At 44.7% G+C, this 27,560-nt stretch overlaps 1 protein-coding gene and 1 long non-coding RNA gene across 2 annotated transcripts in view; both read right to left on the reverse strand.

The window, feature by feature from the left end:
• The window catches only part of LOC116063128 (SUN domain-containing protein 1-like), a 34,061-nt gene that overhangs the window by 4,612 nt on the left and 1,889 nt on the right, over nucleotides 1-27,560 (reverse strand). The window contains exons 2-19 of the mRNA XM_035997239.1: nucleotides 26,636-26,663; nucleotides 26,478-26,593; nucleotides 25,207-25,397; nucleotides 24,689-24,715; nucleotides 23,290-23,505; nucleotides 21,699-21,782; nucleotides 14,242-14,322; nucleotides 13,234-13,359; nucleotides 12,001-12,099; nucleotides 11,220-11,289; nucleotides 9,246-9,286; nucleotides 8,080-8,297; nucleotides 6,114-6,416; nucleotides 5,794-5,886; nucleotides 5,518-5,588; nucleotides 4,507-4,651; nucleotides 3,432-3,734; nucleotides 693-777 (exon numbers count right to left, since the gene is read on the reverse strand). Coding sequence (XP_035853132.1) covers nucleotides 693-777; nucleotides 3,432-3,734; nucleotides 4,507-4,651; nucleotides 5,518-5,588; nucleotides 5,794-5,886; nucleotides 6,114-6,416; nucleotides 8,080-8,297; nucleotides 9,246-9,286; nucleotides 11,220-11,289; nucleotides 12,001-12,099; nucleotides 13,234-13,359; nucleotides 14,242-14,322; nucleotides 21,699-21,782; nucleotides 23,290-23,505; nucleotides 24,689-24,715; nucleotides 25,207-25,397; nucleotides 26,478-26,581 — 2,257 coding nt within the window. The 5' untranslated portion in view covers nucleotides 26,582-26,593; nucleotides 26,636-26,663. The remainder of the gene's footprint in view (nucleotides 1-692; nucleotides 778-3,431; nucleotides 3,735-4,506; nucleotides 4,652-5,517; nucleotides 5,589-5,793; nucleotides 5,887-6,113; nucleotides 6,417-8,079; nucleotides 8,298-9,245; nucleotides 9,287-11,219; nucleotides 11,290-12,000; nucleotides 12,100-13,233; nucleotides 13,360-14,241; nucleotides 14,323-21,698; nucleotides 21,783-23,289; nucleotides 23,506-24,688; nucleotides 24,716-25,206; nucleotides 25,398-26,477; nucleotides 26,594-26,635; nucleotides 26,664-27,560) is intronic.
• Nucleotides 12,948-13,205, reverse strand: LOC118494221. Its single transcript, XR_004896304.1, has 2 exons — nucleotides 13,079-13,205; nucleotides 12,948-13,019 (listed from the first exon to the last, which is right to left on the reverse strand). It is a non-coding gene; the product is annotated as an uncharacterized LOC118494221 (long non-coding RNA).

Consider the following 27,560-nt stretch of genomic DNA (forward strand, 5'->3'; position numbering starts at 1 on the left):
CAAAAACAGTTATGGTTCAACACATGTTGGTTGAGTCTAGGGATGCACCGAATCCAGGATTCAGCTTCGGAGTCGGCTGAATATTGGGCTTTTTGACGGGGTTGGGTTTCTGCTGAACCTTAAAAACCGCGCGCTACGCTGGTCAACGTAATGACGGCACCGTTGATTACAGGAAGGTGTTTACGTAGGTTCAACGCAGCAGGCTGTGAGAAAGTGGAAATGGAACTGGTGAGCAGAAAAAGTGTAGTTTGGCAGAACTTTCAGTCAAAAGAAGACCATTCAAGTCCAGCTACATGTTCAATCTGTAATGCTGATTAGTCTGGTGGTGGCGAGGACCCTAAACTATACACAACATCACCGCTGTTACAACATCTGGTAGGAAACATCTGGAAGAATACGAGTTGTGATGAAGGAATCTACAGACAGCAGCCAGAATGCAGCAACTTCAGGTACAGCAAAGGAAGGACAGTCACTGTTTACTTCATTAATGAGTTTACTGTGTTCATGGACTGAGGATGGGACGAGGATTCAGCAGAATCTCAACCAGGGGATTCAGGATTCAGCCGAACCCCAAAAATCTGGATTTGGTGCATCCAAAGTTGAGTCTAAACAGGATTTGTTGACTATAAATGAAAATATAAAACTGTTTAAACACTTCTAGCCAAACACAGCGGGACGGATTGTTTCCGAACCTCCAGACTCCAGAGCGTAGTCCGCCATGCCGGTTCGGTCCTGAGAAAACAGACGCAGAGCGTTCTTCACCATCACTTGGACGTCCTGGAAGAGACGAGCGAAAAGTGAACCGTACGAAGCAGAACGCCTCTTAATTCACGTAAAAGAAAAGTCATTAAAACAAGAACTTAAAACTAAAGACAGGGAGCGAAGAGATGTGCAAAGTCAAAACTTTGTTGCGTTTTTTGTCGATTTGACAATTTTGCTGAGGTTTTATTCCCAACCATTCAACATTTAGTTGTTAGATAGATACTTCATTGATCCAAGGGGAAATGTAAGGTCCCAGTAGCTTAAAGACACCACACACACCCACACACACACACACACACATCATAAACAGGATGATTAAATAACAAATCCACATGAATAATATGAACAATAACAGAAAAGATACCAAGTAAAAAATTCAGTCTGCATGGTAAGGTGCTCAATGAGAGGGTGAGTGTGTGTGTGTGTGTGTGTGTGTGTCCGTGTTATTAGCAGCAGCGCGTGTGTGTGTGTGTGTGTGTGTGTGTGTGTCAGTCTGCATGGTAAGGTGCTCTATGAGAGGGTGAGTGTGTGTGTGTGTGTGTGTGTGTGTGTGTGTGTGTGTGTCCGTGTTATTAGCAGCAGCGCGTGTGTGTGTGTGTGTGTGTGTGTCTGTCTCTCGGTGTGTGTGTGTCTCTCTGTATCTGTGTGTGTGTGTGTCTGTCTCTCAGTGTGTGTGTGTGTGTCTCTCTGTGTGTGTGTGTGTGTGTGTGTGTGTGTCTGTGTGTGTGTGTGTGTGTGTGTGTGTGTGTGTGTGTGTGTGTCATGGTGGTAGTGCAGATAAGTCCAATAGTGCAAGGAGAAAGTCTAGAGACTAGCATTAAAGCAGCCATATTATGCTCATTTTCAGGTTCATAATTATATTTTAAGGTTGTACCAGAATAGGTTTACATGGTTTAATTTTCAAAAAACACCATATTGTTGTTGTTATTGTTGTACTGCAGCGCTCTCTCTCACTGCTGCAGATCCTCTTTTCAGCTGGTCTCTGTTTTAGCTACAGAGTGAGACCTCTTTTCTTCTTCTTCTGTACTATCTTTGATTGCACTGCACATGCCCAGTAGCTCAGATGTAGATCATGTCAGCTAGCTAGCTCCATAGACAGTAAAAGAAAGGCTGTTTCTACAACTTCAGTCAGTTACAAGGCAGGATTAGCTGGGAGACTTCTAAATGAGGGCGCACATGGAAGTAGTTCTTTTGTAGATTATGGTGAACTTGTGTGTGTTGTAGCAGTGCTTTGCTATTGAGAACGAGGTAGCATGCTAGCGTTAGCATGCTAGCGTTAGCCATAGCGTTAGCATGCTAACGCTACGAGCTAATGGTTGCGGTTAGCCTGCTCGTTTCGGCTTGTGACGTCACAAGCCGTGCCGATTTTGAACAGCTCACCCAGAGACTGAAGGCAGGACACATTCAGAAACCGTATCTCACTCTAAACACCATGGGTGGATTTTTATCAAAGTTTGTATGTGTGTGGAAGCACCAGAGACACAACATAACACCCCAAATCCCAGAAAAAGTGATTTTTTCATAATATGGGCACTTTAAATATAGACAATATAAGAGAATAAAGCAGTAAACAGTGGGCCAGTGGTCAGTCAGTACATAACTATACACTACACACAAACTATGAAGTTCGGCACTCTACTTCTGTCCCGCGAGTTAAAAAAACCAATTGGCAAAATAGCTTTTAAGTTTAAGGCTCCAGCAGATTGGAATAATCTATCTCTGGAAATAAGATTAATTTCTTTACTTGGTTTGTTTAAACATGCCCTGTCTGCTCGCTTTAACATAAACTGTTATTAAAGATGCATGTTATTTTTATATCTACTGTCCATACCTTGACTGTAGTTAGATATTCACTCATACTCTGTTTACTTATTTACTTACTATTGGCCATCTTGGCCTTTTGGTGGTTGTAATGTATTGATGAACATATGCTGGTGTTGTTGTTTGTTTGTACTTCTCTGTTGTTATGTAATTATTGTGTTATATGTTGGGACCCCCTCGAAAACGAGATGGTACATCTCAAGGGGTTTATCCTAATAAAGAAATTTGAATAACTATTGTTGTAGGAGGTAGTGGAAGTGGTGGAGAGGGTGGAGAGGCAGACAGACTATGCAGAGAAGTCTCTCTCCTCTTCCCTTTAGTGAAGCATTGTAGAGGCCCTGGGGACAAATGGCTTTCTCAGTCAGTGAGTTGTGCATGGCAGTGTGCGTAGTCTTGAGCAGTAGAACTAGTCCCCCCCCCCAAACATTTGTGTTTGTAATGTTTCTTTACTCATTCGGACGGCTGGCGCCTGCTAGCGTTTTCCTATACTGCCTGTGGCACGGGCCGGCTTATGAATTTTGGTTTCGATTGCTCGTCCAGCCCTAGTTTGAAGACATTTCAAGACGGTTAGATTTGATTGAATCTGACTCATCACTCCCTGCAGTCTCCCGGGTCACGGCGTCCCCAGCAGCCGCGGCGGCGTGCAGGAAGGGCTCTCTTTTTTGTCAACATTTGGTTCGCTTTTTCCAACGTTTTGTCTTTGTTCCCAAATTATAAATTTTTTTCCCCCTCACTTTCTTCAACGTTTTGTCTGAATTCTTTTCCAATGTTTTGTTGGTTTGTTGGTCATTTTTACTTTTCTTTACTCATTTGTAGCCCTCATAATACCCCCACGCCCTCCTCCTCACCTCCCGGGTCACGGCGTCCCCAGCATCAGCGGCGTGCAGGACGGGCTGCCCACCCGTCCCCTCGCCGCGGTGCTTCTTCAGCTTCTCCAGCTGCAGGCTGATGTTCTGCAGGATGCTGCGCTCCAGAGAGGACAGCGCCACCTGTAGGTCCGCCTGGCTGACGTAGCGCTGCGACATCCACTGCAGCAGCGACTCCTGGAGGTCCCCGTCGTCTCGGGACGTCCCGTCAGCCGCCGCCAGCTGGTTGCCGTAGACCAGAACGCGAACTTCCTCACGGACTTCAGCGGAGACCTGCTCTGAAATCTGCAGCGGTGGAAGAAGTATTTAGATCCTTTACTTCAGTAAAAGTACAAATACCACACTGTATAAATACTCTGTTACAGTTAAAGTCCTGCAGGGAAAATGTTACTTCAGTAAAAGTCTCTAAGTATCATCAGGAACATGTAGTTAAAGTATTAAAAGTAAAGAAGAATCCTCATATTTTAGAAAGTGGAAAGGATCCAAACAGTCGATACACTTTCGGTCTCTCCCTTTCCTTCCGTTCTCTCTCTCTCTCTCTCTCTCCCTTTCCTTCCGTTCTCCCCCTCTCTCCCTTTCCTTCCGTTCTCCCCCTCTCTCCCTTTCCTTCCGTTCTCCCCCTCTCTCCCTTTCCTTCCGTTCTCCCCCTCTCTCTCTCTCTCTCTCTCTCTCTCTCTCTCTCCCCCCCACTCTCTCTCTCTGTCTCTCTCTCTCTCTCTCTCTCTCTCTCTCTCTCTCTCTCTCTCTCTCGTGTCCCTTCCCTTTCTTTCGGTCTCTTTTCTGTGTCTCTTTCTTTCGGTCTCTCTTTTCTGTGTCCCTCTCTCTCTCGGTCCCTTTCTTTGAATGTAGTGGAGTAAAAAGTACGATATTTCTCTCTGAAAAGTAGCGGAGTAGAAGTAGAAAGTGGCATGAAAAGAAAAGACTCAAGTAAAGTACATCAGTAAATGTACTTTACATTTGTAGTTACATTCCACCACTGGAAATCTGACAGAGGAAACATATGTAACGTTAGTTAACAGACAGTTGGTTAAACAAAGTGTTCGCGTCTCTCTCTGACCGTCTGCTGGATTGTGTCGAGTCCTCTGCAGCCGTCTCGACACCCAGACAGACCGCCAACGTTCCGTCTGACCCTCTCCAGCGCCGCCTGCAACCGTGCAACCTCCGCCAGCAAGGCATCATGGGACTGACGGTCCACTCCACCACTGGAAGAAGATACAAGATAATTACTTTTAGGTAAGTCCAACATCTGAGAGTTTCACAGTCAGTTTGTTTCCATGCACATCATAACAAAAAGACAAATATGGAGAAAAAAAAACACACAAAAGACATTGGATAGAGCGCCTAAAACAAAGTTTTAAAAAAAAGCACAAAAAAATTTGGAAAAAGTATCAAAAAACATGCACGGATACTGTGATTACTACAAGGAGCGGACTGTCAAGTTAGGGACAAACTGCAGCAGACTGTAAAGGCCCTGACACACCAACCAGATAATCGGCCGTCTGACAGTCTGGCGAGGTCGGTGACTCGAGTCTGGTCGGTGCGTTCCGTGCCGTCGTCCGTCCGAGAAATGACGAGCGGGATGAGCCTGACGAATGCTGCTAAAAATCTGACCAAAATCTTTTAAACTGACCTTTGTTGATCTGAAATGAAGACAGATTCAGCAACTGCACGGCCTATTTCTCTCTTCAAATGTTTTCAGAAACACGTTTCGGTGAACTATTTTAGTAAAATACGAGATCGTACTCCGAATGAGCCGCCATTATGCCCGGTTGTAAAATCCGGGAGCAGCCAGACCCACGTGACGCGTTCGTCCAATCAGCTGCCGGTTTTCATTTTTGGGCGACAAGCCAGCTTAGCGCCGCCTGCTGTTATGGAGACGTATTACGTCTCGTCTCTTCAGTGTGTTCTGAGGAACTTTTTGGACCAACTCGGGGACACCGTCAGTCCGACTGGCTTTCCTGCCGAAGGTCGGCCGTCGGGTTGGTGTGTCAGAGCCTTAAAGTGAAGAGGAAGCGTGCAGACAGACTCCAGCAGACTGTCAAGTGAAGAGGAGGAGGATGAAGATTACCTGATCGCAGCTGGAAGTGTTGTCGGTGAAGGTGAGACTGTCGTAGCAGCTTCTTGTCTCCGCTGAATCTCCTGCCGAACAATAAACCAAAAACTGTCCTCAAATCTACACAACATACACTGGGGCTTCTGCAACACTCCTAAAAACTACACTACCCTAAATAAGATTCCAAGTATCCTAAATAAGAATACTCCAAGTATCCTAAATAAGATTCCAAGTATCCTAAATAAGAATACTCCAAGTATCCTAAATAAGATATTCCAGGCAGTATCGTACCTCTGTCCTGGCGGCCAGTTTCTGCAGCTGCAGCTCCAGCTGATCCAGACGAGCTGTTTGACTCTGCTGCTGCAACACATCCTGCTGCCGGGACTACAGACAGAAACAGGAAGGAAACTCAGACTCCCAGCATGCTCAGGGAGGAGACGCATGCTTTTTTTTTAATATATTTTTTCATGCTGAATGACTTGTATTGAAGAAACCTGTGAGCACATTTCTAGTAAAAGCAGCAAAAACGTCGGGGAAAAAAAGCAACGGAAACATCGAAAAAGGCGTCACAAAGACTTAAACGTAAAGGTGTGTAAATGATCCCAGTGTACCTGTTCTGTGTGCCGTCTCTCCTCGTCCAATCGTCTCTGGAGTTGCTCCAGCTGTTGCTCCAGCTGTTGCTGCAGTAGTCCGTTCAGCCACGGCTGCACGGCGTCTCCGTCGCTCTGATCAGAGACCAGCTGTTGCTCCAGCTGTTGCTGCTGGAGGTCGGTGTACAGGTGGAGCAGCTCCGCGTGTCTCTGCTCCGCCCGCTGCCCTGCGGCCTCCACGTGCTCCCACAGCGCCGTCAGACTCCGCTCCAGACGGCCAAGCCGTGCCGACTCATCCGCCTCCGCCACTGTCGCAGACGCTTCCTGCGAAGCAACGGAAAACTTCATCGTTACGTCCCTGTTAGTGTCTAGGAGCAGAGGACAGAACAATACATAAACCCAGGGGGGAAACCAAGGAAGACGATGCTTCGACACAAAATGTACTGTAAACTAAAGAGGGAAGTTTTAAACAATTAAACTCAAATAACGCTAACTTCACCACACGACTCTGAAGCAACAACACAGAGTTTCCACCCAGCTGATTGGACACACTGCAGTGTTTCCCACACAGACTAATGTGTGGCGGTGCGCCGCACTATCAGCACTGGCCGCCGCACATTGCGTTTCGTTATTTATTTTTATTTTTTTAAACGCTATTTAAAAGACACGTTCTTCTGCATTTCCTTTCCCTGCTCTCCTCTGTCACACACACACACACACACACACACTAGCCCAACATCACCTTTCACGCAGCGCGGCAATGGTTATGTCAAAGAAGTAATGTTAGTGTTAAGGTGAGGGTTAGCTGCCTGTAAGGCGACGTTGGAGGCTTTAACACCACCGAGCCCACAGTGAACACAGCGTCTGTCTCCATCAAGGAGAGAAGACAGCTGGCCAAATTCACAAGTTCACTAAAGGTTGGTATCTATCTGGTGAACACCTTTACACAATCACACATTCACAATCACCGACCTGACTCCAGCGTGACTAGAGTCTCTCAAAATCTGATGAAAATCTTTTAAACTGACCTTTGTTGATCTGAAATGAAGACAGATTCAGCAACTGCACGGCCTATTTCTCTCTTCAAATGTTTTCAGAAACACGTTGAGGTGAACTATTTTAGTCCAATATGAGATCGTATTCTGAACGAAGCTGCCGTTATGCCCGGTTGTAAAATCCGGGAGAAGCCAGATCCACGTGACGCGTTCGTCCAATCAGCTGCCGCTGTTATGGAGACGTATTACGTCTCGCGCACACGCAGAACGTACGCTCAAGTCGGCGTCTCTTCGGTGAGTTCTGAGTAGAGATGCACCGATTATAACTTTCTAGGTTGATTCTGATTTCATGTTTTCTAACCACTTTACAGCTCACACACATATTTATTTTCTATCTTTTCTTTAATAGAACATGTGTTGAACAGATAATGGATCACTATAAAATAGAACTATATAAATTACTCCTGGTGTGGGACATTCACACACATCTAAAGAGCAGTGTTAGAACCATTTCCTTCTTTTCACATCAATATCAACTAAAGAAATGTGATTTAGGTTTTTGGTGTCGTCCCTCCACGCCCTACTTTCTCCTTGCAGGTGTTGCATATTGTAAACTTGTTATCTTCTGCTCACACGCTGAAGAATTCCCAAACAGCTGACATGTTGCAGGTTAATTCACCAGGTTCCTACATGTGGAGAATAGCGCCGACACACGGCGGAGAAGCTGAGAGAAAGGAGAAGGAAACCGTGTTGTGGCGTCCGTGTGTGCGTGTGTCCTTGAGAACTCGTATAACTTATGTTGTCAGTTAATTGTAATAATTTGTCAGTTAATAATAAATTTCTGCCGAGGGTCGGCCGTCGGGTTGGTGTGCATGGGGATTAACACGCACCAAGAAAGTGAATGCATGAGACCGGAGAAGAAGTTCTGGCTGTCTGGTCTCGGTCTTGACTTGGTCTCCGTTATGTCGTGACTAAAACCCTGGTGTCCGTACCTCTTCTGCTGCCGCTGGAGGATGACTGTAGAGCGGCTCCACGTAGGGCTGCACCTCCCCCGACTCCTCTGTGGCGCCCGGAGCCGCGTGGCTCTGCGACGACACCAAGCCGTAGATGGAGGACAGACCGGAGACGTCAAAGACCGCCGTACTCCACTCTGTGATGTTTACGGCTGGAAGCACAAACTGCAGAGCGGCCGGACCGAACAAACACAAGCCTGAGAGAGAGAGAGACAGAGAGAGGGTGAGTGAGAGAGAGAGAGAGAGAGAGAGAGAGAGAGAGAGAGAGAGAGAGAGAGAGAGAGAGAGAGAGAGAGAGAGAGACAGAGAGAGAGAGAGAGAGAGAGAGAGAGAGAGAGAGAGAGAGAGACAGAGAGACAGAGAGAGAGAGAGAGGGTGAGAGGGTGAGAGACCGAGAGAGAGAGAGGGTGAGAGACAGAGAGAGAGAGAGAGGGTGAGAGACAGAGAGAGAGAGAGGGTGAGAGACAGAGAGAGAGAGAGGGTGAGAGACAGAGAGAGAGAGGGTGAGAGACAGAGAGAGAGAGAGAGGGTGAGAGACAGCGAGAGAGAGAGAGGGTGAGAGACAGAGAGAGGGTGAGAGACAGAGAGAGAGAGAGAGAGGGTGACAGACAGAGAGAGGGTGAGAGACAGAGAGAGGGTGAGAGACAGAGAGAGGGTGAGAGACAGAGAGAGAGAGTGAGAGACAGAGAGAGAGAGAGGGTGAGAGACAGAGAGAGAGAGAGGGTGAGAGACAGAGAGAGAGAGAGAGACAGAGAGAGGGTGAGAGACAGAGAGAGGGTGAGAGACAGAGAGAGGGTGAGAGACAGAGAGAGAGAGTGAGAGACAGAGAGAGAGAGAGGGTGAGAGACAGAGAGAGAGAGGGTGAGAGACAGAGAGACACAGAGAGAGAGAGGGTGAGACAGAAGGAGACAGACAGAGAGAGAGAAAGACAGAGAGAGAGAGAGAGGGAAAGAGGGAGAGAGAGGGTGAGAGAGAGACAGAGACAGACAGAGAGAGAGACAGAGACAGACAGACAGAGAGGGAAAGAGAGACAGAGACATTTTCTCTCTAAATAGTTCAGACTTCATAAAAGTACAAAGTAGCTGATTTAGAAATGTAAAAGAGGAACAGAGGAAAACCCATAAAAAGTAAGATCTGAGACGTACTGAAGAGCAGCAGCAGAGGGAGGAGGAGTCTGAGAGGAAACCTGCAGCAGAAACAAGTCAAAAAATAATCAATTATACATTAATACATCTAAAAATATGTATAAATTAATCCTGACTGCCAGCTTCTGTAGCGTGTAGATAAGAAGATCTTCCAACCTCACTTCTGAAATCTCCTACTCTCCTGGAAAAGTCCCTAGTGGACACGTTTTCGGAAGTTCCTTCTGGGTTGAAAGGCTTCACAGCACATTCCTATTCAATGATTATGTTACTTGATGATGTTAACATAGACAAGATCAAAACTGCTTGGGAAAAGGGTCCGTGTAACGCTTATCAGTTCAATTTTCTAAGCACAAACGGACATTTGGAAAAACAGAGAAATGGGTTCCAATATCCAATTTTTCATTTTCCACCTAGACAAATTAAAAAACAATTGGATTTTTAAATTGTTTTTCCAATTTTCTGTTTTTATCTTATCCTTTCAGAGGATCAGAAATTGAGAAAATTACAAAACTGCGTCTGGGCTCCAATTATTCATAATACTGTAATGGTATTCTCTCTCCCTCTACTTTGTGGAATATGCAGGTCATTAACTGCATATGGACCAAAAAAAACTAAAAACTGATAGACTTTGGGGTCAGAGGTGCAACTGATGATTTCGAGTGGGGGGGGCGGGGCGTAGCTAGGTGGAACGTAAACAGTATTTAATAATTGGAGCTCAGACGCAATTTTGTAATTTTCTACATTTCTGATCCTCTGAATAAAAACAGAAAATTGGAAAAACTAGTTTAAAGATGCAATTTTTTAATTTGTCAAGGTGGAAAAAAATGAAAAATTTGATATTTTAACCCATTTTTCTGTTTTTCCAAATGTCCGTTTGTGCTTAGAAAATTGAACTGATGAGCGTTACGCTCGGAAGGAACTCGGAACTGAAATCTCAGAAGACGTATGGACTAATAGCTGTAACGAGAGTGAACAACAGCACTTCCTGTGCAAGACTGGGTCCAGTTTAATTCAAGGTTGTTCATCGCCTACACTGGTGTAGAGCTAAGATATCCTCATTGTATCCTAATGTAGATATAGCAAATGTGTAACCGCCAATTTCCACTGGATGCGTAACGGCTCCGGAACGTCGACGGAGTCATTAGGTTTCCATTAAAGTCAGTGTGTGTATTTCCACTGACTGCAGAACGTCTGCGTCCCGACTCCGTCCCAGCTCCGGCGGTCCCAGCCCTCCGGAGCAGATACCAGAGCTTCTATTGTTGCCGGACGCCGGAGAGCTCCGCAGCAACTCAGCACACGGCAGATAGTGGGGACAGGAAGTCGAGCACAGAAACAAAATAAAAATCTGGTTAATTTTCAAAGTAAAATCCAGCGTGCTCACGGCGGATCATGTTTCCCTGCACTACACCTTGAAAACACAGCTCAGAGTAGTTTCCCCTCTACTCCTCTGGATGAAACTAACTGCTGGTGGTTTTGTGGTTCTATTCTACGTGAATTCGTGAGATCTCGTGGGTCCTCGTGACTACAGCTGTCAGTCATGGCCGCAGCTGTGCCGCAACAAATCCGGAACTGGTGGGTGTTGACGGATGGCGGAGCACGCAGCCGTTCAGCAGCGGAGCCGGTCCGCAGACGTTCTGCATCCAGTGGAAATCCACAGTAAAATGTCATGTTAATGTACAACAAACAACTTAACATCATAGCATTTGTCTCTTTACTGGCACGTAGGCAAACTTTACTACTTTGGAAAATGTGACCGGAAACTGAATGTCTTTGAGTTGTGGACGAAACAAGACATTTGAGGACGTCATCTTGGGCTTTGATCCACACTTTTAGAGACCAAACTACTCATCCATCCATTCACTAGTACAGGTGTAATGTACTTATTCCAACTTTCTTCTTGCTGGTTTTAGCCACTTCCTTGTAATGAACTTCCCCTTTAGCTCTAACCCTTCTCAATACAATAAATGAACTTGCCGAGTCAAGCCGGTTGTCATGTGATGACATCGTCTGTTGAGCCGCCTGAACACATCACCTGCCGTCTTACCTAGAGAGAGAGAGAGAGAGAGAGAGACACAGACAGAGAGAGAGAGAGAGAGAGAGAGAGAGAGAGAGAGAGAGAGAGAGAGAGAGAGAGCGAGCGAGAGACAGAGAGAGCGAGAGACAGAGAGAGAGCGAGAGAGAGACACAGAGAGACACAGAGAGCGAGAGAGAGACAGAGAGAGAGACACAGAGAGACACAGAGAGCGAGAGAGAGACAGAGAGAGAGACAGAGAGCGAGAGAGAGAGAGAGAGCGAGAGAGAGAGAGAGAGCGAGAGCGAGAGCGAGACAGAGAGAGAGACAGAGAGCGAGACAGAGAGAGAGACAGAGCGAGAGCGAGAGCGAGAGACAGAGAGAGAGACAGAGAGAGGAGTCAATAAAGAGATGATTAATTGAAGCTTTCAGCAGCTGCAGGTCAGAAAGCAGAAAGAGAAACCATGACGTTGGTTAACGCTCTACGACAACAGACCCAGACACAAACAGGAAGCTGACTCGGCGTCACGGAGACGTCTGTAACACGGCTCCTTCACTCGACTCGGTGCAAAAACTAACAAAAGAAGCAGATGAAGAGAAACTGATGAAGCAAAGTGAGAAAAAGATCCAAACGGAGCGCCGACACTGAACATGCTGCTCATCAGAGAGGAGAGGAGGAAGAGGAGGAGGAAGAGGAGGAAGAAGAGGAACCACTGGACAAACACACGGAGACTCGGCGTTAACCTGCTGAGCGTCCGGCGCTCCCTGAGGCTGAAAACATTTTCTGGGTCAGACGCCAAACTGCTGAAGCTGCAACGTGAAGCAGCAGCGAGAGACACGAAGCTGCAGAAAACATTCATCACACTAATAAAGAAAAGGTAGAAAGAAGGCACGCTGCTTTCTCTCTTAATAGTTGGACTTTTTCCTCTCTTAATAGTTGGACTTTTTCCTCTCTTAATAGTTGGACTTTTTCTCTCTTAATAGTTGGACTTTTTCTCTCTTAATAGTTGGACTTTTTCTCTTAATAGTTGGACTTTTTCTCTCTTAATAGTTGGACTTTTTCTCTTAATAGTTGGACTTTTCTCTCTTAATAGTTGGACTTTTTCTCTTTAGTGGACTTTTTCTCTTAATAGTTGGACTTTTCTCTAATAGTGGACTTTTCTTTAATAGTTGGACTTTCTCTGTCTTAATAGTTGGACTTTTTCTCTTAATAGTTGGACTTTTTCTCTCTTAATAGTTGGACTTTTTCTCTCTTAATAGTTGGACTTTTTCTCTTAATAGTTGGACTTTTTCTCTTAATAGTTGGACTTTTTCTCTCTTAATAGTTGGACTTTTTCTCTTAATAGTTGGACTTTTTCTCTTAATAGTTGGACTTTTTCTCTCTTAATAGTTGGACTTTTTCTCTCTTAATAGTTGGACTTTTTCTCTCTTAATAGTTGGACTTTTTCTCTTAATAGTTGGACTTTTTCTCTTGGACTTTTCTCTAATAGTTGGACTTTTTCTCTTAATAGTGGACTTTTCTCTAATAGTTGGACTTTTTCGTCTGTTGGACTTTCTCTCTCTTAATAGTTGGACTTTTTCTCTCTTAATAGTTGGACTTTTTCCTCTCAATAGTTGGACTTTTTCTCTAAATTTCTCTAAATTTTTCTCTTAATAGTTGGACTTTCTCTGTCTTAATAGTTGGACTTTTTCCTCTCTTAATAGTTGGACTTTTTCTCTCTTAATAGTTGGACTTTTTCCTCTCTTAATAGTTGGACTTTTTCCTCTCAATAGTTGGACTTTTTCTCTAAATTTCTCTAAATTTTTCTCTTAATAGTTGGACTTTCTCTCTTAATAGTTGGACTTTTTCTCTCTTAATAGTTGGACTTTTTCTCTCTTAATAGTTGGACAGTGAATCTTTGTGCGTTTATATTGCAGCCAATCGACTCGTGTAAACATGTTTTTGCTGCTGCTTAAAGGTTTGATTTGTAATTTAACCTGTAAACACCGCAGCGCTCCACATCAGCCACAACAAACAGGAAGTCACAGAGGACGGTAAGGATGCTGAAGAGGAAGACGTGACGGTATCCGGCTCAGAGCGCTGTTTCTGCTGACAGTCGTCACCTGTTGGTGTCAGCAGGGCAGGAGTAGCTTTAACAGACAGAAGACGAAGGAGACATTTACGGGAAATACTAACTGAAATGTCTGAAGCTTCTCTGTCATCCAGGTTTAAAGTATCCAAGGAAAGTTAAAACGTAAAGAGGGACTGGACTTAGTTAAAGTTCTGGGAGCAAATTCGTAAAAGTAAAAATAAGAGCAGGAATTTATTAGCTTGGAACAATGCCGACTTTTCCTCTCAATAGACTGACTTTTCCCCGATAAGACCGACGGACGAGCGTCCTAAATGTCTCTATTTTGGGGGCTCTTTTACTTAGGCTTTCATTATTCTAAAATTCAAAAAAGATTCTGGTAATAGTCTGCCTTTTTCCTCTCAAAATTGTCCCACTTTCTATAAAATAATCCCATTTTAGCTATAAAATAGTCCCACATTTTATCTATAAAATAGTCCCACTTTATCTATAAAATAGTCCCACTTTATCTATAAAATAGTCCCACATTTTCTATAAAATAGTCCCACATTTTCTATAAAACTGACCCACATTTTCTATAAAACTGACCCACATTTTCTATAAAACTGACCCACATTTTCTATAAAACTGACCCACATTTTCTATAAAACTGACCCACATTTTCTATAAAACAGGCCCACATTTTCTATAAAATGTCAGACTTTTCCTTGATATTTTATCTCTAAATGTCTCCGTTTTAAGGGCTCTGAAACGCTGCAGTAGTGTGGACGCGAGGCATAAACGTAGCAAAAGAAACATAGCAGTGAAGATTAAGTCAGAACTGAAGCCAACTCCGGTTGCCCTTTGAGTTTAACCCTCTTTAATTCATTTCCTTCAGCAGTTTGAGTCATGTTTTAATCGTTGTGTAACAACTCACACAGAGATCCGTTGGGATGAAGCTCCTTCTGTCCGGCGAGGGTCTCCCTCACGTTCATGACTCCGCAGAGACCGGACCGAGCTGCAACAGAGAGGAGGAGAGACCGTCAGACACACACGGTCCGTCCTCTGAGCCGATGACACAACACCGAGCGACCGCCTGAGGGGCACGGGGACCAGATTTGCATGTTGTCATAGCTACAGCCAAAGTGAAAAAGGTGCAGCCCATTTGTTTAGGAGGAAACCAGACATGTGAGCATGTGAGACACCAAGAAATACAGGAAACAAGATCAATATTACAGGAAAATCCATCTCATCTGACTCAAAGTTACGCATATGTGACTGAACACTGTCATGTAAAACAGGGTTTCTGCAGGTTTCACCAAGTCAGATTTTAGACTTCTTCAAGACCATTATGAATGAAATTTAAGACCTTTATCACAACATTAACTAATCCCTAAATTCAGTTTTAATCAAGCCAAGTATTGCTAAACTTGTACTTCCCCAAAGCTGAAGAATAAAATCAGTTTTATGTCTGTGGTACAATCTGAAAGAGACTCGCACCAAAAACACGAAAGCTGATTGGCTGCAATATAAGTTGCAGGTTGGTCTCATTTGTAGTTGAAATACAGCGAAATTATATTTGGCTTAGCAAAAGAAAGAACTACAACAAGAGCATTAGAGCTAGCTTTACATGGACGTAGAAAAATTGAGACCTGTTTAAAATTATTTTAGAACACAATAGAGCAAATTCAAGACTTTTAAAAAAGGCCTAAAATTTTGATTTTTAAATTTTAGAGATTGTAAAAATTCCACCGCAAATTCCCAACCAAAACACAGACATAGTGTGATTATATTGCTCCTGTGTGAATCAGCATCTCCGTGCGTTGTTTTGGAAATTATAAATGAAAGTTCTGACATTCTATCTGTGGGATAAAGTCACTAATTTTGAGTAATCACAGACTTCACTTATCCGGTACAGACATGGAGGGTAATCTCTGAATCACAGTGATACTAGTCCTGTGGGACTGTATGAACTCCATCAGGACTAAACTAGTCTGGATCAACAACCGGAAAGTACGGTTGGGTACAGAAACCTACGCAACCGGACTAGAACGCAAATTTCGGTTCCTCATTTCGGTTCCACTTAATGTGTCGCTCCGAAACGGACGTAAAAATATCACTTTCTCTGTAGTCTACCGTTAACTAGCTACTGTAAATGTCTATATATTAGGCCTGTCAAACGATTAATTTTTTTAATCGCGATTAGTCGCTGAATTTCTATAGTTAATCGCGATTAATCGCATTTTCATCACATGATTAAAATTCTATTATTTTGCATTTCAAACAGTTTTTAAGTCCATATTAACAATGGAAAGCCATTCTTACCAGTGTATCTTGATTGGGAATCAAATGAATGCAAAGAAAGTTACTTTATGAACTTGATTTTAAGATTTGTAATTATTTATTTTCTGTAAACAAAAGAAAAATGTGTGGATCTGTCACATCTGTCTTTTTATTTCTTTTTTTTCCCCCTTGCCTTGTATCAGCATTATCATTGTTACTAGTAATACTACCATCATTACTTATAATTATTACTATTTGTTAGGGTGTTGAGTTATAACTGCAATTGCCATTACTACTGTCTTTATTTCCTTTCCTGAGCAATGCAGGGTTGGGTTTGGGGGGTTAAAAAAAATGTTAAAATGACATGGTCTTTTGTTACACCCTTGTGTTATCACTTTTTTTTATAAAAATGTCAAAGAAATTGTAAAAAAAATGTGATTAAAAAATATTAATCACATCGCGTCGGCCCTTAATCGCATCGCGATTAACGCGTTAACGCTGACAGCCCTACTATATATAAATCTATATAAAAACAGCCTTTCTTTGATGTCATTTTTTCAAGAATCGATTTAGCAATCGGAATTGTGAAAATCCAAACGGTACCCAACCCTACCGGATAGTCCCGGTGGATGTCCCTGTCCTTCGGTACCCAACCCTACCGGATAGTCCCGGTGGATGTCCCTGTCCTTCGGTACCCAACCCTACCGGATAGTCCCGGTGGATGTCCCTGTCCTTCGGTACCCAACCCTACCGGATAGTCCCGGTGGATGTCCCTCTCCTTCGGTACCCAACCCTACCGGATAGTCCCGGTGGATGTCCCTGTCCTTCGGTACCCAACCCTACCGGATAGTCCCGGTGGATGTCCCTCTCCTTCGGTACCCAACCCTACCGGATAGTCCCGGTGGATGTCCCTGTCCTTCGGTACCCAACCCTACCGGATAGTCCCGGTGGATGTCCCTCTCCTTCGGTACCCAACCCTACCGGATAGTCCCGGTGGATGTCCCTCTCCTTCGGTACCCAACCCTACCGGATAGTCCCGGTGGATGTCCCTCTCCTTCGGTACCCAACCCTACCGGATAGTCCCGGTGGATGTCCCTCTCCTTCCTCTCTCTGTGTGTTGCGGTTCTCAAACTCCGATCTCTTCAGGAAACAAACTCCGAGCTAGCAAAGCTACACTCTGAAAAGGTCAAGTTTAGAAGAAGATGTGGACGGTGAAACAAGTCAGACCTGCTCGGTTCTTTCAGGGAATGACTGTAAAGATTTAATAAGAATATGTTTAGGGCATTTCCTCTCTAACTGGGAGGTTTGGGGACTGATTGGTGGGATTGCTGGACGGAGTACACACAGAGATACACTGGTAAGAGCCAATGAGGTGTAACCATGTATCAGCTAATTTAAATAGCTCACAAAATATTCCAACTTTTCCCAAATTATTTAGACTTTTTTTCCTCTAAATATTTAGTCATTTTTTTCTTAATATATTTTGACTTTGTCCCCCAAAAATATTTAGACTTTTATTTCTCAAAATATTCCAACTTTTCCCAAATTATTTAGACTTTTTTTCTAAATATTTCGACTTTTTCCCCCCAATTTGTTTTATCTTTTATTTCTCAAAATATTTTGACTTTCCCAAAATATTTCCCCCCTTTTCTCTCAAAATACATTTTTTTCATCTTGCTATATTCCAACTTTTTCTACTTTTCTCAGACGTGCAAATGGTCAACACCAGTTCCTTCCTGAGACTATTTAGCAGAGCCACCGTCACTGCGTCCGAGTTCATTTCTCCTTTCCCAGAATGCATCTGTGTTGCGTTGTCGCCAGACCTTACTCCACAGCGCTGTGGAGACACAGCTGACGATGCAAGACCAACCCTTGTTTTGTCGTCCCGTTAAACGTGCAACTTTGCTTTTCTGTGTAAAAATTTAAACTTTTTTCAATATTTTGGTCGTCTTTCACACTTGTCACTTTTCCAGATGTTTTGGAAATTACGTTTAAGTCACTTTTTTCAAAGTTTTTGGTCACTTTTTCTGATATTTGTTGATTGTTCGGACGTTTTTATCATTTTTATTTAAAATGCTGTAAAATTGACTAAAAACACCAAAATTCAATGAAAGTAGTGAGCTGATCATTTATTTAACTTGTGAAGAGCGTTGTAGGGAACCATCCAGTTACTTATTTTGACAATTTGGTTGAAAGAAAACCAAAATTTCTGATATAGATACGTATGAAAACAGGAGGGTTAAGAGACAGCTGAAACAATATTTCGACTTTTATTTCTCAAAATATTCCAACTTTTCCCCAAATTATTTTGACTTTTTTCTCTAAATATTTCGACTTTTTCCCCCAATTTTTTTTTACTTTTATTTCTCAAAATATTTAGACATTTTTTTCTTAATATATTTTGACATTTCCCAAAATATTTCCACTTTTATTTCTCAAAATATTCCAACTTTTCCCAAATTATTTCAACTTTTCTCTAAATATTTAGACATTTTTTTCTCAATATATTTTGACTTTCCCCCCCCCCCCCAATTATTTTAGACTTTTTTCTCTAAATATTTCGACTTTTTCCAAATTATTTCGACCCTAATAAAAGTCTTAAAAAAAAAAAACAACCCACCAAAATTCAATGAAAGTAGTGAGCTGATCATTTATTTAACTTGTGAAGAGCGTTGTAGGGAACCATCCAGTTACTTATTTTGACAATTTGGTTGAAAGAAAACCCAAATTTCTGATATAGAAACATATGAAAACAGGAGGGTTAAGAGACAGCTGAAACAGGAAGTAAGAGTGATGTTATGAAGAGGAGAAGGTGACATTAAAAAGGCCTTTGGTGGATTTAAATTAAGAAAACAGAGTCCCTGTAAACGTGTTTCCCACAGAACAGATTGGGTTTTTTAAATTCACGTCATGCATCCGTTTGACATCCATGTGCGCGAGGACTTAAGGAGAATTAAGTCGATTTCACCACGTAGCTCTGCTGTGTGTAAATGTGGAGCGCTGTCAGTAGCAGAAAAACTAAACCAATCGGTGCTGCCTACTAGGGCTGCCTCCTCTTAGTCGATTAGTCGACTAATCGGTCGTTTTGGTCTTGGTCGACTAAGATTTCTTTAGTTGATGAGTCATTTTTTATGTGTATTCATGCTTAATTACTCATTTCCAAGAAACTTATGAGCACATTTCTGGTAAACACAAGATTTAAAGTGGTGCTTTTGCAGGATTAATTGTGGAGAAACTCAGTTTTACAGATGGTTCATTAACTACATTTATATTGTGCTTTTCTAGTCTTAACCACCTCTCAAAGAGCACAGCTCTGTCGATTACATCAACTAATCGATTAATCGACAAAATCATATAAGTGTTAGTCGACTAAGAATTTCTTTAGTCGAGGACAGCCCTACTGCCTACACCGTGTTATCCTCCTGCTAGCGTTAGCACCCAACAGGCTTAAACAGGGCAGGTTATAAAACGTGTTTTAGCCTCTAAACATGCTCAAACTGTCATTACAAGAGCCTCCCCATGTGCAGTGATTCCTTCCGAGGGAACACTAAGGGTGTTTGGTGTCAGCCAGAACATCATGTTTTTATTTCATCAGGCGGTGATGGAGAGGGTTATCAGGTATGATGACGGCGTGGTTCGGCAATCTCTCCACACAGTCCAAATCAAAGTTGCAGCACCTGGTACAGACTGCTATGAAGGTGACGGGGAGGACTGATTAGCTCTCCCTTCAGTCCATCTATGAGCAGTCTGTACTAAGGCAGGCAGGCGCGGAGAGTATTGTTGGACCCGTCCCACATCCTTCAAACAGAATACGAGCTCTTGACTTCCGGTAGAAAGGTACAGAATCCCTAAAACTAAATTGAACCGTTTTAAAATATTCCTTCGTACCAGTCTCCATCAAAACTTTAAATAGATTTGTAATGATAGGCCTAAGAAGTGTGCAATAACTCGGTGTTCTGTATTTTTTTTTTTATGTGTATCTATTGTCTGTAATAGCAGCTACTACTATGCACTACGCATTTTTGAGTACATGACAAATTTCCCCTAGGGGACAATAAAGTATATTCTATTCTAACACAGCAAATGTGACTGGAATATTGGATTGTATGAGGTCGACTAGTGTGGAAACAGAAAATAAACAGAGGTATGTGCTCTGGCTGGATTAACAACTTTCATGCATTTCTGTCACATCTACTACAGTCAGATTCACTGAGTTCACTCAGAAGGAATCATTGCACATGGGGAGGCTCTTGTAATGACATTTTGAGCATGTTTAGAGTAGAGGTGCAACGATGAATCGATTAGTTGTCAACTACTAAATTAAATCGCCAACTATTTTGATAATCGATTAATCGTTTGAGTCAAGATTTCTCTGATTCCAGCTCGTTAAATGTGAAGATCTTCTAGTATCTTCTCTCCTCTGGGACAGTTAACTGAATATCTTTTGAGTTTTGGACATAAGACATGTGAGGACGTCCTCTTAGGCTTTGGGAAACTCTGATCCACATTTTTCACCATGTTCTGACATTTTATAGATCAAACAAGTAATCGATTAATCGAGAAAATAATCGACAGATTAAAATAATCGTTAGTTGCAGCCCTAGTTTAGAGGCTAAAACACGTTTATAACTTGCCCTGTTTAAGCCTGTTGGGTGCTAACGCTAGCAGGAGGATAACACGGTGTAGGCAGCACCGATTGGTTTAGTTTTTCTTTCTACTGACAGCACTCCAAATTTACACACAGCAGAGCTACGTGGTGAAATTGACCGGAATTCTCCTTTAAAGCAGCCATATTATGCTCATTTTCAGGTTCATAATTGTATTTTAAGGTTGTACCAGAATAGGTTTACATGGTTTAATTTTCAAAAAACACCATATTGTTGTTGTACTGCACCGCTCTCTCTCACTGCTGCAGATCCTCTTTTCAGCTGGTCTCTGTTTTAGCTACAGAGTGAGACCTCTTTTCTTCTTCTTCTGTACTATCTTTGATTGCACTGCACATGCCCAGTAGCTCAGATGTAGATCATGTCAGCTAGCTAGCTCCATAGACAGTAAAAGAAAGGCTGTTTCTACAACTTGGGTCAGTTACAAGGCAGGATTAGCTGGGAGACTTCTAAATGAGGGCGCACATGGAAGTAGTTCTTTTGTAGATTATGGTGAACTTGTGGTGTTGTAGCAGTGCTTTGCTATTGAGAACGAGGTAGCATGCTAGCGTTAGCGTTAGCATGCCAACGCTAAGAGCTAATGTTGCGGTTAGCCCCCTCGTCTCGGCTAGTGACGTCACAAGCCGTGCAGATTGTGACCAGCTCACCCAGAGACTGAAGGCAGGACACATTCAGAAACCGTATCTCACTCTAAACAGCATGGATGGATTTTTATCAAAGTTTGTATGTGTGTGGAAGCACCAGAGACACAACATAACACCCCAAATCCCAGAAAAAGTGATTTTTTCATAATATGACTTAAAGTGTGCCGGAGCGTTCCCTCGGTGCGTACCTGTACGTGTGTTTTCGGTCTGTGTGTGGCGCCGGGAGAGCAGTTTGACAAACAGCTGCCAGGTCTGTTTCAGCGCCGACACACAGCCGGCTGCAGCTCTCCGCACACACAGCTGCAGCACATCTGGAAGAGCCAAGAGTTTAAAAAACTGCTTTTAGGGTCACGTAATAACGTAATAAGACTGACGGACATGCGTCTCAGTTTAAAGAGAGAGAGAGATTTCTAGAATTTAGATTTTTTTCCTAAAATATTCAAACTTTTTCTCTTAATATTTTGACTTTTTTTCCACAATTTGTTTTGACTTTCTAAAATATTTCGGCTTTTTGTTCTCAATATATTTTGATTTTTTTTCTCTAAATATTTTGACTTTTTTTCTCTAAATATTTTGACTTTTTTCCCTCTCAAAATATCCAATTTTTATATTATATTCCAACTTTTTCTACTTTTCTCAACAGACGTGTAACGTACACCTGAGAGTGTGACCTGAGCTGCAGTCTGACAAAGAGGAAGGGATTTATAAATGTAAATTCATACAAAACATGTGGGCAGAGCCACCACAGACACGAAGGGTGGGGGAGGGGCCCGGTCAGGTGAGCTACCTGTCAGGTGAGCTACCTGTCAGGTCGCAGCATTTCTGCAGCTTCAGGTGATGAGAGAGCAGAGAAAGCACACAGCACCACAGGGACGCCAGAACACCTGCTGAACAAACAGCTACGTTAAAGACACACGGATGACATCATGTCTGCGTCATCCTGCAGTGAAGTAAACAGACAGTCAGGGTTTTCCCTGGCTACACATCTTCAGCCGCAGGCTACGTTCATCAGCGTTTTAAGCCCCCAATGTCTCCTTCCAGGCACTAGGATTAGGCAATGGTTAGGGTTAGGTGCCTTGAAGCCACCGGTCGCAGCGCTGCCTGGAAGGAGACATTGGGGGCTTAAAACACCATTGAGCGCAGGCTACAAGCACTTCTCTTCTGACTGCACCTTGGATAATAAAAAGCCTCACTTTCACGTGGTTCTTCCTAGTTTGGCTTATTTAAAGCTGATCCAACTTGCACTTACTTCTTGCTGTCCGGAGTTTGTAACCTTCACCGTTCACTGTTGAAAGCAGTTAATTTGAGAGTTGCTTTGGATACAAGCGGCAGCTAAATGACGTGTTATGTAATGTCGTTGTGAAAGACTTTGTGCGTGTATTTGGCGGGGGGTTTTAGGTGTCCTACCTCAAGAAAACGTAAAGAATGCAATTTCTCCAAACATTTAGTTTGCCTTGGTGGTCGTGTTGCGTCTCTTTGTTGTTGGGTCTCTATTTCACATAATGTTGGACCATTATTATCGTCGCGCCTTCCCGTCTCCCTCTCTGCGCCTTCCCGTCCCGTCTCCCTCTCTGCGCCTTCCCGTCCCGTCTCCCTCTCTGCGCCTTCCCTTCCCGTCTCCCTCTCTGCGCCTTCCCGTCCCGTCTCCCTCTCTGCGCCTTCCCGTCCCGTCTCCCTCTCTGCGCCTTCCCTTCCCGTCTCCCTCTCTGCGCCTTCCCTTCCCGTCTCCCTCTCTGCGCCTTCCCTTCCCGTCTCCCTCTCTGCGCCTTCCCGTCCCGTCTCCCTCTCTGCGCCTTCCCGTCCCGTCTCCCTCTCTGCGCCTTCCCGTCCCGTCTCCCTCTCTGCGCCTTCCCTTCCCGTCTCCCTCTCTGCGCCTTCCCTTCCCGTCTCCCGCTCTGCGCCTTGCCTTCCCGTCTCCCGCTCTGCGCCTTGCCTTCCCGTCTCCCGCTCTGCGCCTTCCCGTCTACCTCTCTGCGCCTTCCCTTCCCACCTCCCTCTCTGCGCCTTCCCTTCCCGCCTCCCTCTCTGCGCCTTCCCTTCCCACCTCCCTCTCTGCGCCTTCCCGTCTCCCTCTCTGCGCCTTCCCTTCCCGTCTCCCTCTCTGCGCCTTCCCTTCCCGTCTCCCTCTCTGCGCCTTCCCTTCCCGTCTCCCTCTCTGCGCCTTGCCTTCCCGTCTCCCGCTCTGCGCCTTGCCTTCCCGTCTCCCGCTCTGCGCCTTGCCTTCCCGTCTCCCTCTCTGCGCCTTCCCGTCTCCCTCTCTGCGCCTTCCCTTCCCGCCTCCCTCTCTGCGCCTTCCCTTCCCGCCTCCCTCTCTGCGCCTTCCCGTCTCCCTCTCTGCGCCTTCCCGTCTCCCTCCTTCCCGTCTCCCTCCTTCCCGTCTCCCTCTCTGCTTACCTGTCTTGCTCTTGCGGCTGCGGTCTCGGCAGTAGACGGTGGGAGTTTCCGGCTCCGAGTATTTAGAGGAGGAAACGTGCGTCCTATCTAAGAGCTCGCAGTCTTTGCAGTAAACCCTGCTGATCGTCTGGGCGACGTGTTTGGGACAGCGGCCGTCTGAACCAATCAGAGTGCAGTCTGCCAGCACGGTGCTCTGCTCGGCTACCATGGTGCTTTCTGCAAAACAAGAGACAAAAACTTGTTACTTTCATTGTCATTTAATCTTTGAAACTATCAACCAGACACTGCTTTGTGTATCGGCCGATACAAACTATCAATTTGATACCAGTGCATTCAAACAAATTTAATATGTTTTTAAACCTGTATGGATGTGATATGACTGCTATCATTTTTAGTGTTGCCAACTTAGCGACTTTGTCGCTAGATTTAGCGACTTTTCAGACCCCCTTAGCAACTTTTTTTCAAAAAAGCAACTTAGCGACAAATCTGGCGACGTTCGGTAGAAAAGACAGAGATGACGTTCTATAGAAAAGACGGATGACGTTCGGTAGAAAAGACAGAGGCGACGTTCGGTAGAAAAGACAGAGGCGACGTTCGGTAGAAAAGACGGATGACGTTCGGTAGAAAAGACAGAGGCGACGTTCGGTAGAAAAGACAGAGGCGACGTTCGGTAGAAAAGACAGAGGCGACGTTCGGTAGAAAAGACGGATGACGTTCGGTAGAAAAGACAGAGGCGACGTTCGGTAGAAAAGACGGCGACGTTCGGTAGAAAAGACAGAGGCGACGTTCGGTAGAAAAGACGGCGACGTTCGGTAGAAAAGACGGCGAAAAGACGGCGACGTTCGGTAGAAAAGACGGCGACGTTCGGTAGAAAAGACAGACACGTTTGGAAGAAAAGACAGACACGTTTGGTAGAAAAGACAGATGACGTTCTATAGAAAAGACGGCGACGTTCGGTAGAAAAGACAGAGGCGACGTTCGGTAGAAAAGACAGACACGTTTGGTAGAAAAGACAGACACGTTTGGTAGAAAAGACAGACACGTTCGGTAGAAAAGACAGACACGTTTGGTAGAAAAGACAGAGACTAACCCCTAACCCTTTTTCCAGCCCAATTCCTCTGTAAGATATCGGTGCATAGACTCACGTATTTGCCGATACCGTACCAGCGTTTTAGGAGATATCGGAGACTCTCTATTATCACTCATGAAACAATAAATAAATAAATAAATGAATAAACTGTCTGAAAAATTTGGGCTGACTTAGAAATTTCCATTCCATTACAGACAGAATACCAGCTGATCTGAGTGGGTGGCTGATCTTTAATGCAATAGCTGAACCAATAAGATGGCTATGATTTGAGCTACCTTTGTATGCATTATAGGATGACTATGAACTGACCTTTGGGATCAATGTCCTGGTCCAAACCTGTAACAGGAAGAGGGAAAAGACTTTTACAGACTGTCTCACTGCGGCCTGGCTGTATAGAGTCCCGTCTGTTGGCTGGGTGGCTTAGTTGTGTTTGATTTAGAGCTTGAAACGCTGTAATGATCATGTTTCATTGGCCAGTTACCATGCACATGTCTGTCTGTCTCTGTGTGTGTGTGTGTGTGTGTGTGTGTGTGTGTGTGTGTGTGTGTGTGTGTGTGTGTGTGTGTGTGTGTGTGTGTGTGTCTCTGTGTGTGTGTGTGTGTGTGTGTGTGTGTGTCTGTCTGTCTGTCTGTGTCTCTCTCCAAGTGCACTCAGAACAGTCTATAAACGATCTGAAGGATACAGTAACTGAAATATAAAGTCTACTTGTGCTCTGTTATGGAGGATTTAAGACGACGACCACAGGACGTCACCCAGATGGGCCGTTTCAGCGACACTCCCACGGCGCACAACCGGTCTGAACGCAGCGTTAAAGAAGCGCTTTTTACCCCAGAAGGTGTCGATGAGCGTGCTCTCCCTGACGGAGGACTCGTCCAGCAGCGAGGAGAGCAGCGAGGCGTCCGAGGTCACGCTGTGGACGCTGCTGTTCAGGAGAGACTGGCCCGTCGCTACACGGGGAGTCGGGAGGAGGAGAGACGTGGAGCTGGAAGCATGCTGGGAACCCCGAGACTTCAACGACCTGTAGGAGGGAGAGGGGGAGGGAGGGAGGGAGGGAGGGAGGGGGAGAGAGAGACAGAGAGAGAGACAGAGACAGAGAGAGAGACAGAGAGAGAGAGAGACAGAGACGAGAGAGAGAGAGAGAGAGAGAGAGAGAGAGAGAGAGGGGGGGAGGGGGAGGGGGGGAGAGGGAGAGAGGGAGAGAGAGGGAGGGGGAGAGAGAGAGAGAGAGAGAGTAGAGAGGGAGGGGGAGAGAGAGAGGAGAGAGACAGAGAGAGAGAGAGGGAGGGAGAGAGAGAGGGGGAGAGAGAGAGAGAGAGAGAGAGGGCGGGGGAGATAGAGAGGGAGGGGGAGAGAGAGAGGGAGAGAGAGAGAGAGAGGGAGGGAGAGAGACAGAGACAGAGAGAGAGAGGGAGGGGGAGAGAGAGGGGGAGAGAGAGAGAGAGAGAGAGAGGGAGGGGGAGAGAGGGTAGAGAGGTAGAGAGAGCGAGAGAGAGAGATAGAGAGGGAGGGGGAGAGAGAGAGAGAGAGGGAGGGGGAGATAGAGAGGGAGGGGGAGATAGAGAGGGAGAGAGAGAGAGAGAGAGAGGGAGGGGGAGAGAGAGAGGGAGAGAGAGATAGAGAGGGAGGGGGAGATAGAGAGGGAGGGGGAGATAGAGAGGGAGGGGGAGATAGAGAGGGAGGGGGAGATAGAGAGGGAGGGGGAGATAGAGAGGTAGAGAGGGAGGGGGAGAGAGAGAGGGAGAGAGAGATAGAGAGGGAGGGGGAGATAGAGAGGGAGGGGGAGAGAGAGAGGGAGAGAGAGAGACTTTATATATCAGGGTCTCCCACAGCACTTTGCAGTTTAGACAGCTGCCTAAGCAACGCACGTCTGTACTATAGAGGACGGATTCACTTTAAATCAAAAGGTGCCAAATTTCGGTACCCGAGAGACACACACACACTCTTTCTCTCGGGATTTTGCAGCACAGAATTTTTTGGGGGGGCAGTCACATGATCAGGATGTGACGGGAGTATTTCCGTGGGCTCGGGATGAGATGGGATGGGAGCGACAAGTGGTTCCCGTGTCACCCTCTAGTGTAGATGTTAACAGCAGTCTTACCTGGTGCTCCTCCAACCCACTCCTCCCGCGCTGAAGGAGGCGCTGCCGAGAGGAAGGCTTCGGTCCAGCAGGCCTTCATCCAGCCGGAGGCTGCGTCTGGACATGATCCCCGAGACCTCGTCCTCAGAGTCCGAGACGTGGCCGTCAGAGTCCGAGACCTGGTCCTCCGAGTCTGAGTACCTAGAGCTGAAGAGGAGGAGAGAAGGCAGGGAGAAGTTATTTTGTCTGAAGCTGCCAAGATAAAATCAATTTAGTTGACAAAAATGTGGGCGTCATGTGGCGAACACACCAAAACAGAGATAGACCTAAATTAAAAACCTCTTTGAGACCTTTCTGTTTAACCAGAAACAGCTGAGGTCGCTAGCGCTCAACCCACCAGACTCCATGTAAATAATCAGGACTTTTAGCGTGTATAGAGCCAGCATATTTCCACCAGACTCCATGTAAATAATCAGGACTTTTAGCACATATAGAGCCAGCATACTTTCAAATGTAAACAGGTAAACTATGTGTTTATTTCAACCAAAACTAGAGTGGTGATGGTTGGAACAGTGGAAAGACGACCCAAAACGGCTTTTTAATAGTTTGATTTTGTTTCTGTTGACTTTAAATTAAGTGTATTTGACGATGTTAAAATTAGTGATTATTTACATGGAGTCTGGTGGGTTTAGCGAATGCAATTATACAGATGTTTTTATGTTTACAAAAAATGATCTTACTCTCTAACAGAAAGGTCAATCTCTGTAGGGATCCTTTCCATAATGTTGTCAGACACTTAGAATAATAATCTGAGTCTGTCAGCAGCAAAACGAGCACTTTTAGTGGACGTAAATACAAGCTGTACAATTAACTTACAATGGGAGGTAATTGGATTTGTGGAGTGACACCAAAACAACTAGTTAAGATTAGAAAAAGATCGTAGTTTGGAGGAGAGTACGCCTGAACAAAACCTGTCACAACATCGCAGGCTGAACTTTGTCTCGTGTTGCTGGAAGACTTCCTGTTTCCCTACACACCTTTTACGCCTCAACGTGTCCCAGATCTGGTTAATAGTTTTAGGGCTTCTGACCTCAATGGATCAGA

Source organism: Sander lucioperca, chromosome 22, assembly GCF_008315115.2.
Source record: "Sander lucioperca isolate FBNREF2018 chromosome 22, SLUC_FBN_1.2, whole genome shotgun sequence".
NCBI classification, from domain to species: domain Eukaryota; kingdom Metazoa; phylum Chordata; class Actinopteri; order Perciformes; family Percidae; genus Sander; species Sander lucioperca.